The sequence below is a fragment of the Sitophilus oryzae genome, unplaced genomic scaffold (genome assembly GCF_002938485.1).
Source record: "Sitophilus oryzae breed Bouriz unplaced genomic scaffold, Soryzae_2.0 scaffold_1716_pilon_pilon, whole genome shotgun sequence".
Lineage (NCBI taxonomy): Eukaryota > Metazoa > Arthropoda > Insecta > Coleoptera > Curculionidae > Sitophilus > Sitophilus oryzae.
Genome location: NW_022146409.1, coordinates 1,530,948 through 1,543,368, shown reverse-complemented (window position 1 = coordinate 1,543,368; position 12,421 = coordinate 1,530,948). Strand labels below are relative to the sequence as shown.

Below are 12,421 nucleotides of genomic sequence, written 5' to 3'. Positions count from 1 at the left end.
CCTCCTCCTTTTCGCAAAACGGAAGTCTTCGAATTGACAGGTCATATGACCAAAGATAGTTAAGTGAACTCTATCGTCTATACTGGATGAAATTTGTTTTTATGGAAAGGAACCGCTACCTGTACTGAATGAAGTTTAACATCTAGCGAATAGATGGCGCCAGCAATATTAAAATTTGGAATTTTATAAAAAGAAAAATAAAACGCTACAAACGCTGTGGTGGACATGACGTTCTGTGTCATATTGTGTGGAACACGTCTTTTACCACATAAATATCACCTAGTGATGAGCGGGTCATAGAACTTCGAACAAATAGCGTCTTTCCGGCGAATGCATAACAAGTTAAAGAGAGAAATGCTGATTTTATATAATACTAGCATGTACCCGCGACTTCGTTCGCGTCGAATTAATCATTTGTAATGGTGATATGATAAAGCAAAGCAAGAATTTCCATTAACATACAAACTGGAGCAGAATCGTGGTTAATCAATTGCCCAACTTTTTGGAACACCCTGTATGATTTTTTAAAAAATTTCAAAATATGTAAAAAACAAAATAAATTATACGTGTCCAAGCATTTTCCCGAAAGACTAACCGTTTTTTAAATAACAAATATTGCAATATCTGAGGGGCGTTTTCACCCTCTTGGAATTTGAGATTCAAGAAACCCTTCCTTATCGAACCTCTACACTCCACAGTCAATCCGTTTGCCAAAATCAGCATTAAACGTCAAGCAGCTTAAGCAGAATCGTGATTACTCAATGGTCATATTTTATGAAACACCCTGCATAAATTTTTAAAAAATCTTAAAATATGTAAAACAACAAAATAAAATATACGTGTTTAAGAATTTTTCCGAAAAACTCACCGGATTTTAAATAAAAAATATTCTAATATTTGAGGGGTGGTTTCACCCCCTTAAATTCGAGTTTCAAAAATACCTTCTTATCGAACCTCTACACCCTAAAGTCAATCCGTTTTCCAAAATTAGCTTTTTACGTCAAGCGCTTTAAAGTGTGTTAAGCACTTAAATCGTGATTAATCAATGACCAGATTTTTCAAAACACTGTATACATTTTTAAAAAGTCTTAAAATATGTAAAAAACAAAATAAAATATACGTATTCAAGCGTTTTTTCGGAAACTGGATCGTTTTTTAAATAAAAAATATGGTAATACTTGAGAGGTGGTTTCACCCTCTTGGAACTGGGATTTCGAAAAATCCCTTCTTATCGAACCTCTACACCCTAGAATCAACCTGTATGCCAAAATTGAGCTTCTTACGTTGAGTGGTTTGAGCAGGATCGTGATTAATCAGTTATATGTAAGAATTTTATATATTAGTATAGATTATTTGAGGGGCGTTTTTACCCTCTTGGAATTTGAGATTCGAGAAACCCCTTCTTATCGAACCTCTACACCACACAGTCAATCCGTTTGCCAAAAATCAGCTTTAAACGTCAAGCAGTTTAAGCAGAATGTGATTACTCAATGGCCATATTTTATGAAACACCCTGTATAAATTTTTAAAAATCTTAAAACATGTAAAACAACAAAATAAAATATACGCGTTTAAGAGTTTTCCGAAAAACTCACCGGTTTTTAAATAAAAATATTCTAATATTTAAGGGGTTGTTTCACCCCTTAGAATTCGAGTTTCGAAAAATCTCTTCTTATCGAACCTCTACACCCTAAAGTCAATCCGTTTTCCAAAAATTAGCTTTTTATGTCAAGCGCTTTAAGCAGGATCGTGATTAATCAATGATCAGATTTTTCGAAACACCCTGTATACATTTTTAAAAAATCTTAAAATATGTAAAAAAAGAAAATAAAATATACGTGTTTCGGAAACTTAACCGTTTTTTAAATAAAAAATATTGTAATATTCCACCCCCCTTTTTACCCCCTTAGGGGATGAATTTTAAAAAATCCTTTCTTATCTCACGTAAACATCATAAAAGGAACCCCTGTGCAAAATTTCAGCTTTCTAGGGTCAAGGGTTTGGTCTGGGCGTTGATGAGCCAGTGATCAGTCAGGACTTAGAGATTTATATATATATAGATAGATTATTTGAGGGGCGTTTTCACCCTCTTGGAATTTGAGATTCGAGAAACCCCTCCTTATCGAACCTCTACACCCCACAGTCAATCCGTTTGCCAAAAATCAGCTTTAAACGTTAAGCAGTTTAAGCAGAATCGTGATTACTCAATGGCCATATTTTATGAAACACCCTGTATAAATTTTTGAAAAATCTTAAAATATGTAAAACAACAAAATAAAATATACGTGTTTAGAGTTTTCCGAAAAACTCACCGGTTTTAAATAAAAATATTCTAATATTTGAGGGGTGGTTTCACACCCTTAGAATTCGAGTTTCGGAAAATCCCTTCTTATCGAACCTCTACACCCCACAGTCAATCCGTTTGCCAAGAATCATCTTTTTACGTCAAGCATTTTAAGCAGGATCGTGATTAATCAATGACCAGATTTTTCGAAACACCCTGTATATATTTTTAAAAAATCTTAAAATATGTAAAAAAAGAAAATAAAATATACGTGTTTAAGCGTTTTTTCGGAAACTTGACCGTTTTTTAAATAAAAAATATTGTAATATTTCACCCCCCTTTTTACCCCCTTAGGGGATGAATTTAAAAAAATCCTTTCTTATCTTACGTAAACATCATAAAAGGAACCCCTGTGCAAAATTTCAGCTTTCTAGGGTCAAGGGTTTGGTCTGGGCGTTGATGAGTCAGTATCAGTCAGGACAGTCAGATTTATATATATATAGATATATTTTAAAATAATGACAAATACTCTGATAAATTCCACTACTCTGATAAAATATTCTGACAAATTCTTTCTAATGTTTTATTTACATTAAATTACTAAAAAGAGTAGATATTTATCCCATGATTTTCTATGCAGAAAGTGCCTCTAGTAAAAATATATTAAAAACTCAAAAGAAAAAAGACTTGCAAAGAAGTTTTGGTCTTGTATTTGCTCAACACTAAGTTCGCCTGATTTTATTCCTGGTTCTATTGTCTCCGTAATCTAAAGCAAACGGTTAGGCCAGTGTTCAGTTGTGAGAGGTGTAAGAGGAGCAACCAGTGTGGGTAATAAAAAAAAACAGACCAAAACTTTGTATTCAGCGATATGCTTATGTATACCAACCATCCTACCATGCGCTTCAAACCACCGATTTGTGATGGAATGAGTGCTGCTGAATTGGTTTCCAGGAGCCGGAAGTCTCAATCGATAATCTTGTTTCTCTGGGACGTACATAGGCTCTCGCTCTATGTCCCCAGTCTTCATATCTCCACGTATCATACAGCAGTATAGTGCGTAAAAATCTGTGGGTTCTTCTAGAAACTTTTCTTATCGAAAAAAATCTTTGAAAGTCACTGTAGTCATTTTTCCCACAGAATCTGCATTCGCCATTATTTCTTACATTCAATCTACTGAGGTGTTCATTGACGAGACCGTGTCTTGTTAAAAACCCCGTGACAATCCAAAGATTATTCTCACATAAATCAAGAAAAATGTTTAATTTTTCTCGGTCGTAAGTCCTGAAAAATTTCTTCGAGTGTCTTATAGACCATTGCAAGATTCCCATTCCAGTTTGCGGATGGAGTCTTCCAAGTTCTTGAGTTCCACTTCGAGTTGGTTTTCACTTGGGAAGCAGAACGGTTCTGCTGATTTAGTGGAGTGTTTGCTCCAGGGTTTGCTTCCTTTCTAGCTGAATCGTTTACTTTCTCATTACCTTCTATCCCTTGGCGGACAGGCATCCAGAGCAGGAGGACTTTATTTTCTTTGCCTAATTTGTTTAGCTTCTCTACGCATTCTTTGGCCAACTTCGAATTGATTGATACTGAGTTGATCGCTTTTAACGCTGCTTGACTATCAGATGAGATGGTTATTTCTTGTTTCCTGTAGTTCCTATCTAAGACAAGTTGTACGTATCTTTCGATAGCGTAGATTTCTACCTGAAAGATGCTGGGACAGGTACCCATTAGTTCGGAGTTTATAGTTTTTGGCCTAGATACTCATACCGCTGTCCCTGCTTTGGTTTTGGAAGTATTCCACGTTATGGCATGGTCTTTTTAATGCTGAGTAAACTTTTCTTACTTATTTTTTTTATTGTTCAATACTACATTAAGCTGTTTCTCAAATTTTTACACATTCTTGGTATGTCATCCTCAAACTATCGTTCTGTTTGGAGCCTCCGTATCTTATGAAAGCGCCGTTCTGTATAGCGGGTTTAATTAAAAATATATAAATAAATCATACATCTTTCAATGCTCTGTATAAAATAATAAGTAAATTTAGGAATTAAAGTTTCATACAGAACCTCGCAATTAGCGTAGAAGTTTGTTCCTCTAATTTGAATATAAGTGTTCAGAACGTCAAAATTAGTGGTAGGAATTTTCAGTTAGTGGAAAAAGTTACCAAACTGTTACTTTAACTTTTCCAGTAATTATAGTTTAAAATTTGCGAGTCATTTGTTTGTCATTGAGTTGCAATGTCATTTTTGCCTTTGATTATCATCCGTGAAGAGAAAATGTCATTAGAAATCAAAAGTTTATTGTTTTATAAGCTAAATATATTAGTTTTTCTTTATGGATACAACTGATTACTGCAAACTGTTGCTAGCATATGCTATTAATTTTAATTGTGTTGTTAAGACATTGTGAATGATCGTAAACTAAAAAGTATAAAGTGTAATTGAAACCACTAATTTATTCCACTAATTGCGAGGTTCTGAATGAAGCTTAAGCAATCAGCTTTTGATTTCAAACCACAATTTCTCTTGACAGATGAGAATTAAAGGCCAAAATGACATTCATCACAAATTTTGAAGCATAATTAGTTGAAAAATTAAAAGTTTGTTAACTTTTTCTAGTAATTGAAAATGACTACCACTAATTTTAGCATTCTGAATGCTTACATCGAAATTAAATGAACAAACTTCTACGTTAATTGAAATCACTAATTTATTCCACTAATTTGGAGGTTCCGAATGAAGCTTTACTATTTTTAAGTCTCGTGGATTTTAAAAATTAATTAAAAGTTAAAGCTTATCACCACAAAAGCCACTCCGCCTTTACATAGAAAAGACAATGGTCGCAGTAAGTCTGAAAGCGATAAGAACGACCGCACTGTCTGCGAAATTTTCTTTTAAATATCAAGCGGAAGAAAGACACTGCGTTGGCCTCTTGCTCCATTCAGAAGCTACCGTGAAAAAACGAGACAATTTAGTTAGCGAGATATAAAGGAGTTGAAAATATGGTTTTGAAGGAAAACAGGTCACAGCTAAATTGAATTTTTGACGTTTCGGTTAACCGGAGACTAGTAGAAGGCACGTTTAGAATCAAATTTATTTTATGAACAAGTTCAGCGCGAAAAAATATATGATTCGAGTGAGTTTTTATATTCAGTTACTTAACTTCTAAAATAAATGTGTATTTTAGGAAAGTTTCTGTAAAATTTGTAGAGCTCAAAGAAGAAACGTGATGAATTTTGAAATAAAACATTTTTGGAACACACATTGTCTTTAGTGTTGAAGTTTTAAACGCAACGGTTCGTTGTAGAACCCGGTATAAACATAACGTTTTACCTTACTTCTTACTTGTTCAGTCAAAACATATAAAATAAAACATTGTGTATATGAAAAAAGGAATGTTTTGCTTGAAGCGAATTAGGCCTAAAGAATTATTAAGTTTTGCAACAAAACTTTCTTTATTATCACTGAAAAAATACAAGTAAATTTAAAAAATTAATGTTATTTGACAAAACTGTTTAAGAATATTTAGTGGTTATTACTATACTATACTATACAGGATGAATCTTAAATGAGTGCAAATATTTTTAGGGGTGGAAACATGATTGCGAATTTTTTTTTTGGAAAATTTTGAATTTTGAATTTTTTTTTTAGTTTTTAGTTAAAAAAACATAATTTCTTGATAATATGGCAACATAGATAGTGGAACAAAATTTACAAGAAAGAAAACCCAGAAATATAGAAAACCCATAAACCTAGAAAGAAAATTATGTTTCTTGTATCGAGATCTAAAAGCCCTGAAAATATCTTCACTTATTTAAGACTCATCTTTTATATTCTCATAAATTAACTTTCCGTTTCCGAAAAGGCCCAGTCGACGAATTAAGCCATGGTTTCAATTTTTATTTACTGGACTATAAACATTAAATCTAATTTTGTATCTAGTCAAATTCCATGATTATTATTTGAACTTCATTAAATACAATGATAAAAGCAATGCTTCCTTAATGGTCTATAATAGGACAACAATTTTTAAATGGATTGCTCTTAATCGCTTCAGATCAATGTATCATTCCTAGCCCATAGCGTTTCCGTTCCAACTACCGGACTGTGTATTCACATATTCAAACACAAATCGTTTCAGTTTGCTTCAGTGCTTCAGTGTGCAAGTGAAGTTTTTCAATTTTTCTCGTACACAAACCAAATCAAAATACGTTCATTGGGCACAATTTACCTCTATACAACAGTGCTTCGTTTGTCCATCAGAGGGCATTATATGAGGACTGTTATTTGACAATATTTACTTCATCTTTAGTTTATAGTAAAAACGTTCGCGATTTAGTTTTATTTAGCCACATTTTGACGTTATTCATTGAATATTTTTATTAACAGCTCTAATTCATATTATGTTAATGAATTTTAAGTCAAAATTTAGAAGTTTATTTGTATGAGTTAAGAGCTTTCAATTTATACTGTACCATCAAAAAGAAACGGCGTTCAATTGGCTTGAAAATTACGATCAATGACATTCCCCATATAATTTTACATACAAAATAACAGCAATCTTCATTTCCAAGCCACCTCTGATGCCGTTTTTTTCGATCGTATGGTATTATACCAGATTATACTACCCTTTATGGAGTCTAGCAGTTTGTCTAGCAGCAACAATTTACATCAAAGTTAGCACACAGGATATAGGTATAATTTCTAACACCACACATTCCAGAAACTCACAATTTAAACACAAAAATAGGATTTCTGTTTGAATAGATCAAACACGAAAATGGGTTTAGGAATAAAGAACAAGCGCCTTTCAACAAATTTTCACCTATAATTTTGTCACAAATTTTTCATTGTGAGACCGTGAGTCGTTCGTCGTTTTTCGACATTAGTTGAGGTTAGGATAGAATTTCTGCTAGAACAAGGCTAGAACTATGAGTATAAGAAAAAACTAAGTCAAACTCAACCAGTTTTGTTAGTTTCAGTCATTTTAAGCCCATTCAATATCGACAAACGACCGAATTCACCTCGAATTTCACTAAATCAAGGAACTGAATAATACACGATGCAAAAACAAACAACTGTCGAGATGGATTGTTGGAATTTTTTTGCGCGGACGTTTTAAATTCTCTGTATTACTGGGAGTGGCCAAGCTCATAAATATCCAGATTATCCAGAAGATACCAACAGGATATTTTGTTGCCTTGACGTAATATATATCTATCTGTATGGTTTATTGCATTTTATGTAATATAAAAAGTAGTACATTATTAATTTTTCCTAAATATCTAGACGATATTGTTAGGATATTTTATTATCATGAGCATGTTTGGATATCTCAGCTGGATGTACATTAGATATGCGACAGAGATATCCATAGGATATTCTACTCTGAGACATCTACAGGATTTCAGGATGTCTGGAGGATATCCTATAGATGTCTTTATAAGATGATCTTATAATGGGACATTCCGACATTCTATGAATATCCTGCGGATATTGTGTGTTATATGGGCTGTTTCTCTATATTATTTATGTAGGCATAAATCTGGTTATTGAGTGAAATAAAATACTTCAAAATACCAAAGTGTTATAAATTCAGTGAAAAAACGGGCTAAGTCACGACCATTCACCAATAAATTTTTGATTTTTCTATTAATTTTTTTTCTAAAAGAGAAAACTTTATGACTCAAAGAACCGAGATAGTTAGGGAACATATGGGTAAAAGAAGAATTTTTTAAATTGAAATATTGTATTTTTTGCAACGTTTTGAACTTTAAAATTGCTTTATCTCAAAATCATAAAATTTGACTTAGCCCGTTTTCCCCCTGTACCCTTCAAATTATATTTGACAATAAGCATTATAAAAAGATTAAGAAATTTATAAATTTTAAATTAATAAACGTTCGGGTTTAATTTTTATTGATGCCCTCTAACGGACAAGCGAAGCACTTTTGTATAAGGGTAAATTATGTAAAATTAACTTATTTAGTTTCAAAAAATACGTAGTTCTTCTATGTCCACGGAATATTGGAACTCCTTGTATATTTTGTAGGTCTGCTTTGGAAAAACAATTTCTCCAAAAATGTTTTTTCTCAAAAATTATGCGATGTGACGCTTCTTTCTCTTCGACAGATTTTCTTTCTACGAAAAGAAAATCTGTCGTCGGTAGAGTTGGAAAATATTTTACTAAAATTTATTTAGGGGTGGGGGTAGTTTTCACCCTCCTCTTACTTTTTCTTGATTTTTGTGAAAGTCAAATGTTAAAGCTAGCGATGGGAACTATCGAATGAATTAGACTATCGAATGGTTACTGAATGAATGATTTCAACTATCGAATGGTTTTATTCGAATAAAATCATTCATTCATTTGTATACTAAAGCATATGTGACAACCTCGCCGTGCGACTAAATGGTTATCGTTGAGCCACGACTATCGAATTTTTTTGATAAATGAAATTTAGTATTCGTTTGATTTTTGTGTGCGTCAGTGCATTATTAGTTCTTCCAAATTTTTATAACTTCACCTTATAAATACTGTGCTATTTTTGCGTTTATTAAAATATTTAAAATACTAAAATAGTAGTTTTTTTTTAATTGACGATTGTGTGCGTGTGCAGGTGTCAAAATTTTTCCGAAAATTTGTGTGATTTTCCGTAGCCCGATCTTTCAATTATTTTATTTTATATGGTCTATAGGTCTATTTTTTAATGGGAAATTTTAAAAATACATATTTGTATTTTAGATGTTTTAATAATACGAATTAGTTGAACTTAATAATCATATTTAAGTAATGTGGTTAAGTAAATGGTTCTCGAACTCTAACTATGGGGGTGAGAAAATTAAATTGAAAGTTTTACACGTGCCAATTTAAAAAAAAAGTTAACAATGTTTGTTTTTTGTTTATACTAATTCCCACTTGCACCGTTTGTATAAACTTTGTTTAAAGGCTAAACAGTGATTAACTATACATATTTTATTGTAGTTAATCACTGTTTAGCCTTTAAACAAAGTTTATACAAACGGTGCAAGTGGGCATAATTCTCTTACATGTAGTTTTTTGCGAAGAAATATTTCATTTATTTTTTAAAGTAAATGCCAGTAAAAGTAAATATTATTTTTAAATAGTAAATATAAAGTACCTAATATAAATAATTTTGATTTCTAATTTTTTATTTATATTTTCCTTCCATTACACTGCATGCTTAGAAAATTAATAAATGTTTATATTTCATGATTTTAAAGTTTGTTGTTAATATAACAAATTAGTTCTGTAATTATTATTATTTAATAAACCAACGTTGCCACAAAAAATTTAAAGACTATATTATTTTTAAATAGGATATAATATAAATAATTTTGACATCTAATTTGTTGTTTATATTTTGCTACTACGTAAAAAAATGTTTATATTAAATTATTTTAAATTTTGTTGTTATAGGTATAACAAATTATTACTGTTATTATTATTTTTATTAAACCAGTCTTTGCTTAAAAACATTAAAAATTATTTTCCTACATCCAAAATATTTTATTATCTAACCTAACCTAACCTAACAACAGAATATTAATAAAAAAAATGCAAAATATTTATACATACCTACTATCGCTAACTAACTAAAGCCAAACAATAATATTCTTTGCTAATATCAACTAATACCAATATATGGCAACAGCGCCCTTCATAATGTATTTTCTGTGTAAATACTAGCACCTCAATAAAAAAAAATAATGTGTCCTTATCTTTATATGACTCCGCAAAAAATCAAAGATGCCGGCTTCTTTCATAGCATTGCCACCGACCGCTGTCGGGTTTCTCGGAAAGAAACCTACGTCGCCGGGCGACAACTAAAATCCAGTTAATATTTTATTATAATCGATCCTGACGAATAAATGAATTTGATAAATGAATGAATTTTATAAATGAATGGTTTTTGCTACCGAATTACTAGAATACAATATTTCAAGGCAGATGACGCATCTATTCGATAATTTTTATTCGAATAGTTTTCAACGAATGTTTTTTTTACTAGCTATCGAATCATTCGAATGAATTGCAACTATCGAATGTTTCGATAGTATTCATTCGATAGTTCCCACTACTAGTTAAAGCCACTTAGCAAAACATAGTCCCCCAAAATCTCATTCAAATCGGAATAACGGTTCTTAAGATATCTGAAAAAATAATGTGTTTATTTTTTTAAAAGTTTCATGTCCTCTAGCGGACAAGCGAAGCACTATTATATAGTGGTAAATTGTATCTAATGAACTTATTTTGATTCCAAAACTTCGTAGTCGTTCTATGTCCGCGGAATATTGGGACACCCTGTATAACCTGCAATGTTACAAACAATTTACATAACTCTCTTACTCACTGAACACTATTCTTCTTTTTAGGCAAAGACGCCGGTCCCACAATCGTCGCCGTCAAAACCCTGAAAGAGAACGCCAACGAGAAGGAGAAATCCGACCTCCTGTCCGAGCTCCAGGTGATGAAAATGCTTGAACCGCACCCGAACGTGGTGAAATTGCTCGGTTGCTGCACGGACAAGGAGCCCGTCTTCCTTATTATGGAGTACATAACGCGGGGCAAGCTGCAGAGCTACCTGAGGAACTCGAGGGCGGAGCGCTATTACAATAATATGCACGGCAAGAGCAAGTCGCTCACTTCGAGGGACCTCACGTCGTTCTGCTACCAGGTGGCGCGGGGGATGGAATTCCTGTCGGCGAACGGGGTGAGTTATTAATGCGGTAGCTTTATTAAGTGAGCTTAGTATACCGATGTAAGTCAAAGGTTATTATTATTTATTTATTTCTCTATTTCTCAGCATCTGTAGCTCCTAACATATAAAACTTAGGAATTTTATTTAAGTGCAAATTAATTTGAAGTATGTATTGCGGGAAAATATAACTTAACCTCTACAGGGTGACTCAAAACAGTGTGAGTGGATAGGGATGATTTTTTTTAAATAAAACACCCTATACCGGGTGCCTCTCGAGCATAGACAAACTAACAAAAGCAAGACTTTTCAAAGGATTGAGGAAGTCGAATTATTGTTTTTGCGCTGGCCAGTTGAGTCAGAAATCATCGCGCAGTCGCACTCGTCAAACCTAACCTAAATAAAACGAAAAACGTTTTTGCCTTGAACCATCCTTGAACGAACTGTTGAATTCCTGATTTTGCGTTTTGTTTGGTTATTACTATTATTTTATTAGCGTACAAAACGAAAAAACAAATAATTTAATACATTTTACATTTATGAAGAACATAATAATTACTGTGATTATACATATTATTGTGATTACATTAACGTAGACAAAACGAAGGTCCTACAAATTGACTGTAAGTTATAAGAATCTTTATCTTTTTAATCTTTTTATGATTTGAATTTTCGTGCTTTATATTTTATAATAGACTCGAAATGTTAATATTTTGCAAATTCTTGTGAAAATGTGAAGTTTATGTTTTTGTTTTATATTTGAAAAAGTTGTATATTTTTAAGATGTTTCTTGTTGTTCCTATTATTAATATTATGATATACATAATTATTTTTTTGTACCTTTTGAAGAATAATGCTTTTATTTCGTTTACCATAACTGTTGTTTTTCTATCATCTTTTTTGTTACTTTAATAAGAGGAATACGTTTTCGTTTATTTAACTTTTGTTTTTATATCTGTTATGTCCAGAAATTATTGTTTATTTTACCGATGGAAATAAATTTATTTGATTTTAATAAACGCTTTTTAATTAAACATCCTTGTCTAAAAGGCTACTACAAAATACACAATCCATAAGTAAACCGTCCTCGTCTAAAAGGCCAGTTGACGCAAGCGCGGTAATAAACTCTTATCAAACTTGTTACCGTTTTGCAGTACAGCGTTGACGCGTCTTGCTTTTGTTAGTTTGTCTATGCTCTCGAGGCTCCCCTCTATAACTTTTTTATTTTTTCAGATACAAAAACGGGATTTGGTATATTAGTACAAGACATAAATTAGGATTGATTGACCTATTCAATTGTTTTTGGTCACTTCCTGTTTTACCGGAAACGACTACAACTTTTGATTTTCAAATGGTACCCTCGGTATTTTTTTACTTTATTCGATAGAAAATGACATTCTGAATAGAATGACATATCATATGTA

At 32.1% G+C, this 12,421-nt stretch overlaps 1 protein-coding gene across 1 annotated transcript in view; it reads left to right on the top strand.

The window, feature by feature from the left end:
* The window catches only part of LOC115881324 (tyrosine kinase receptor Cad96Ca), a 98,126-nt gene that overhangs the window by 71,695 nt on the left and 14,010 nt on the right, over window positions 1-12,421 (top strand). Inside the window, exon 7 of the mRNA XM_030898759.1 lies at window positions 10,675-11,012. Coding sequence (XP_030754619.1) covers window positions 10,675-11,012 — 338 coding nt within the window. The remainder of the gene's footprint in view (window positions 1-10,674; window positions 11,013-12,421) is intronic.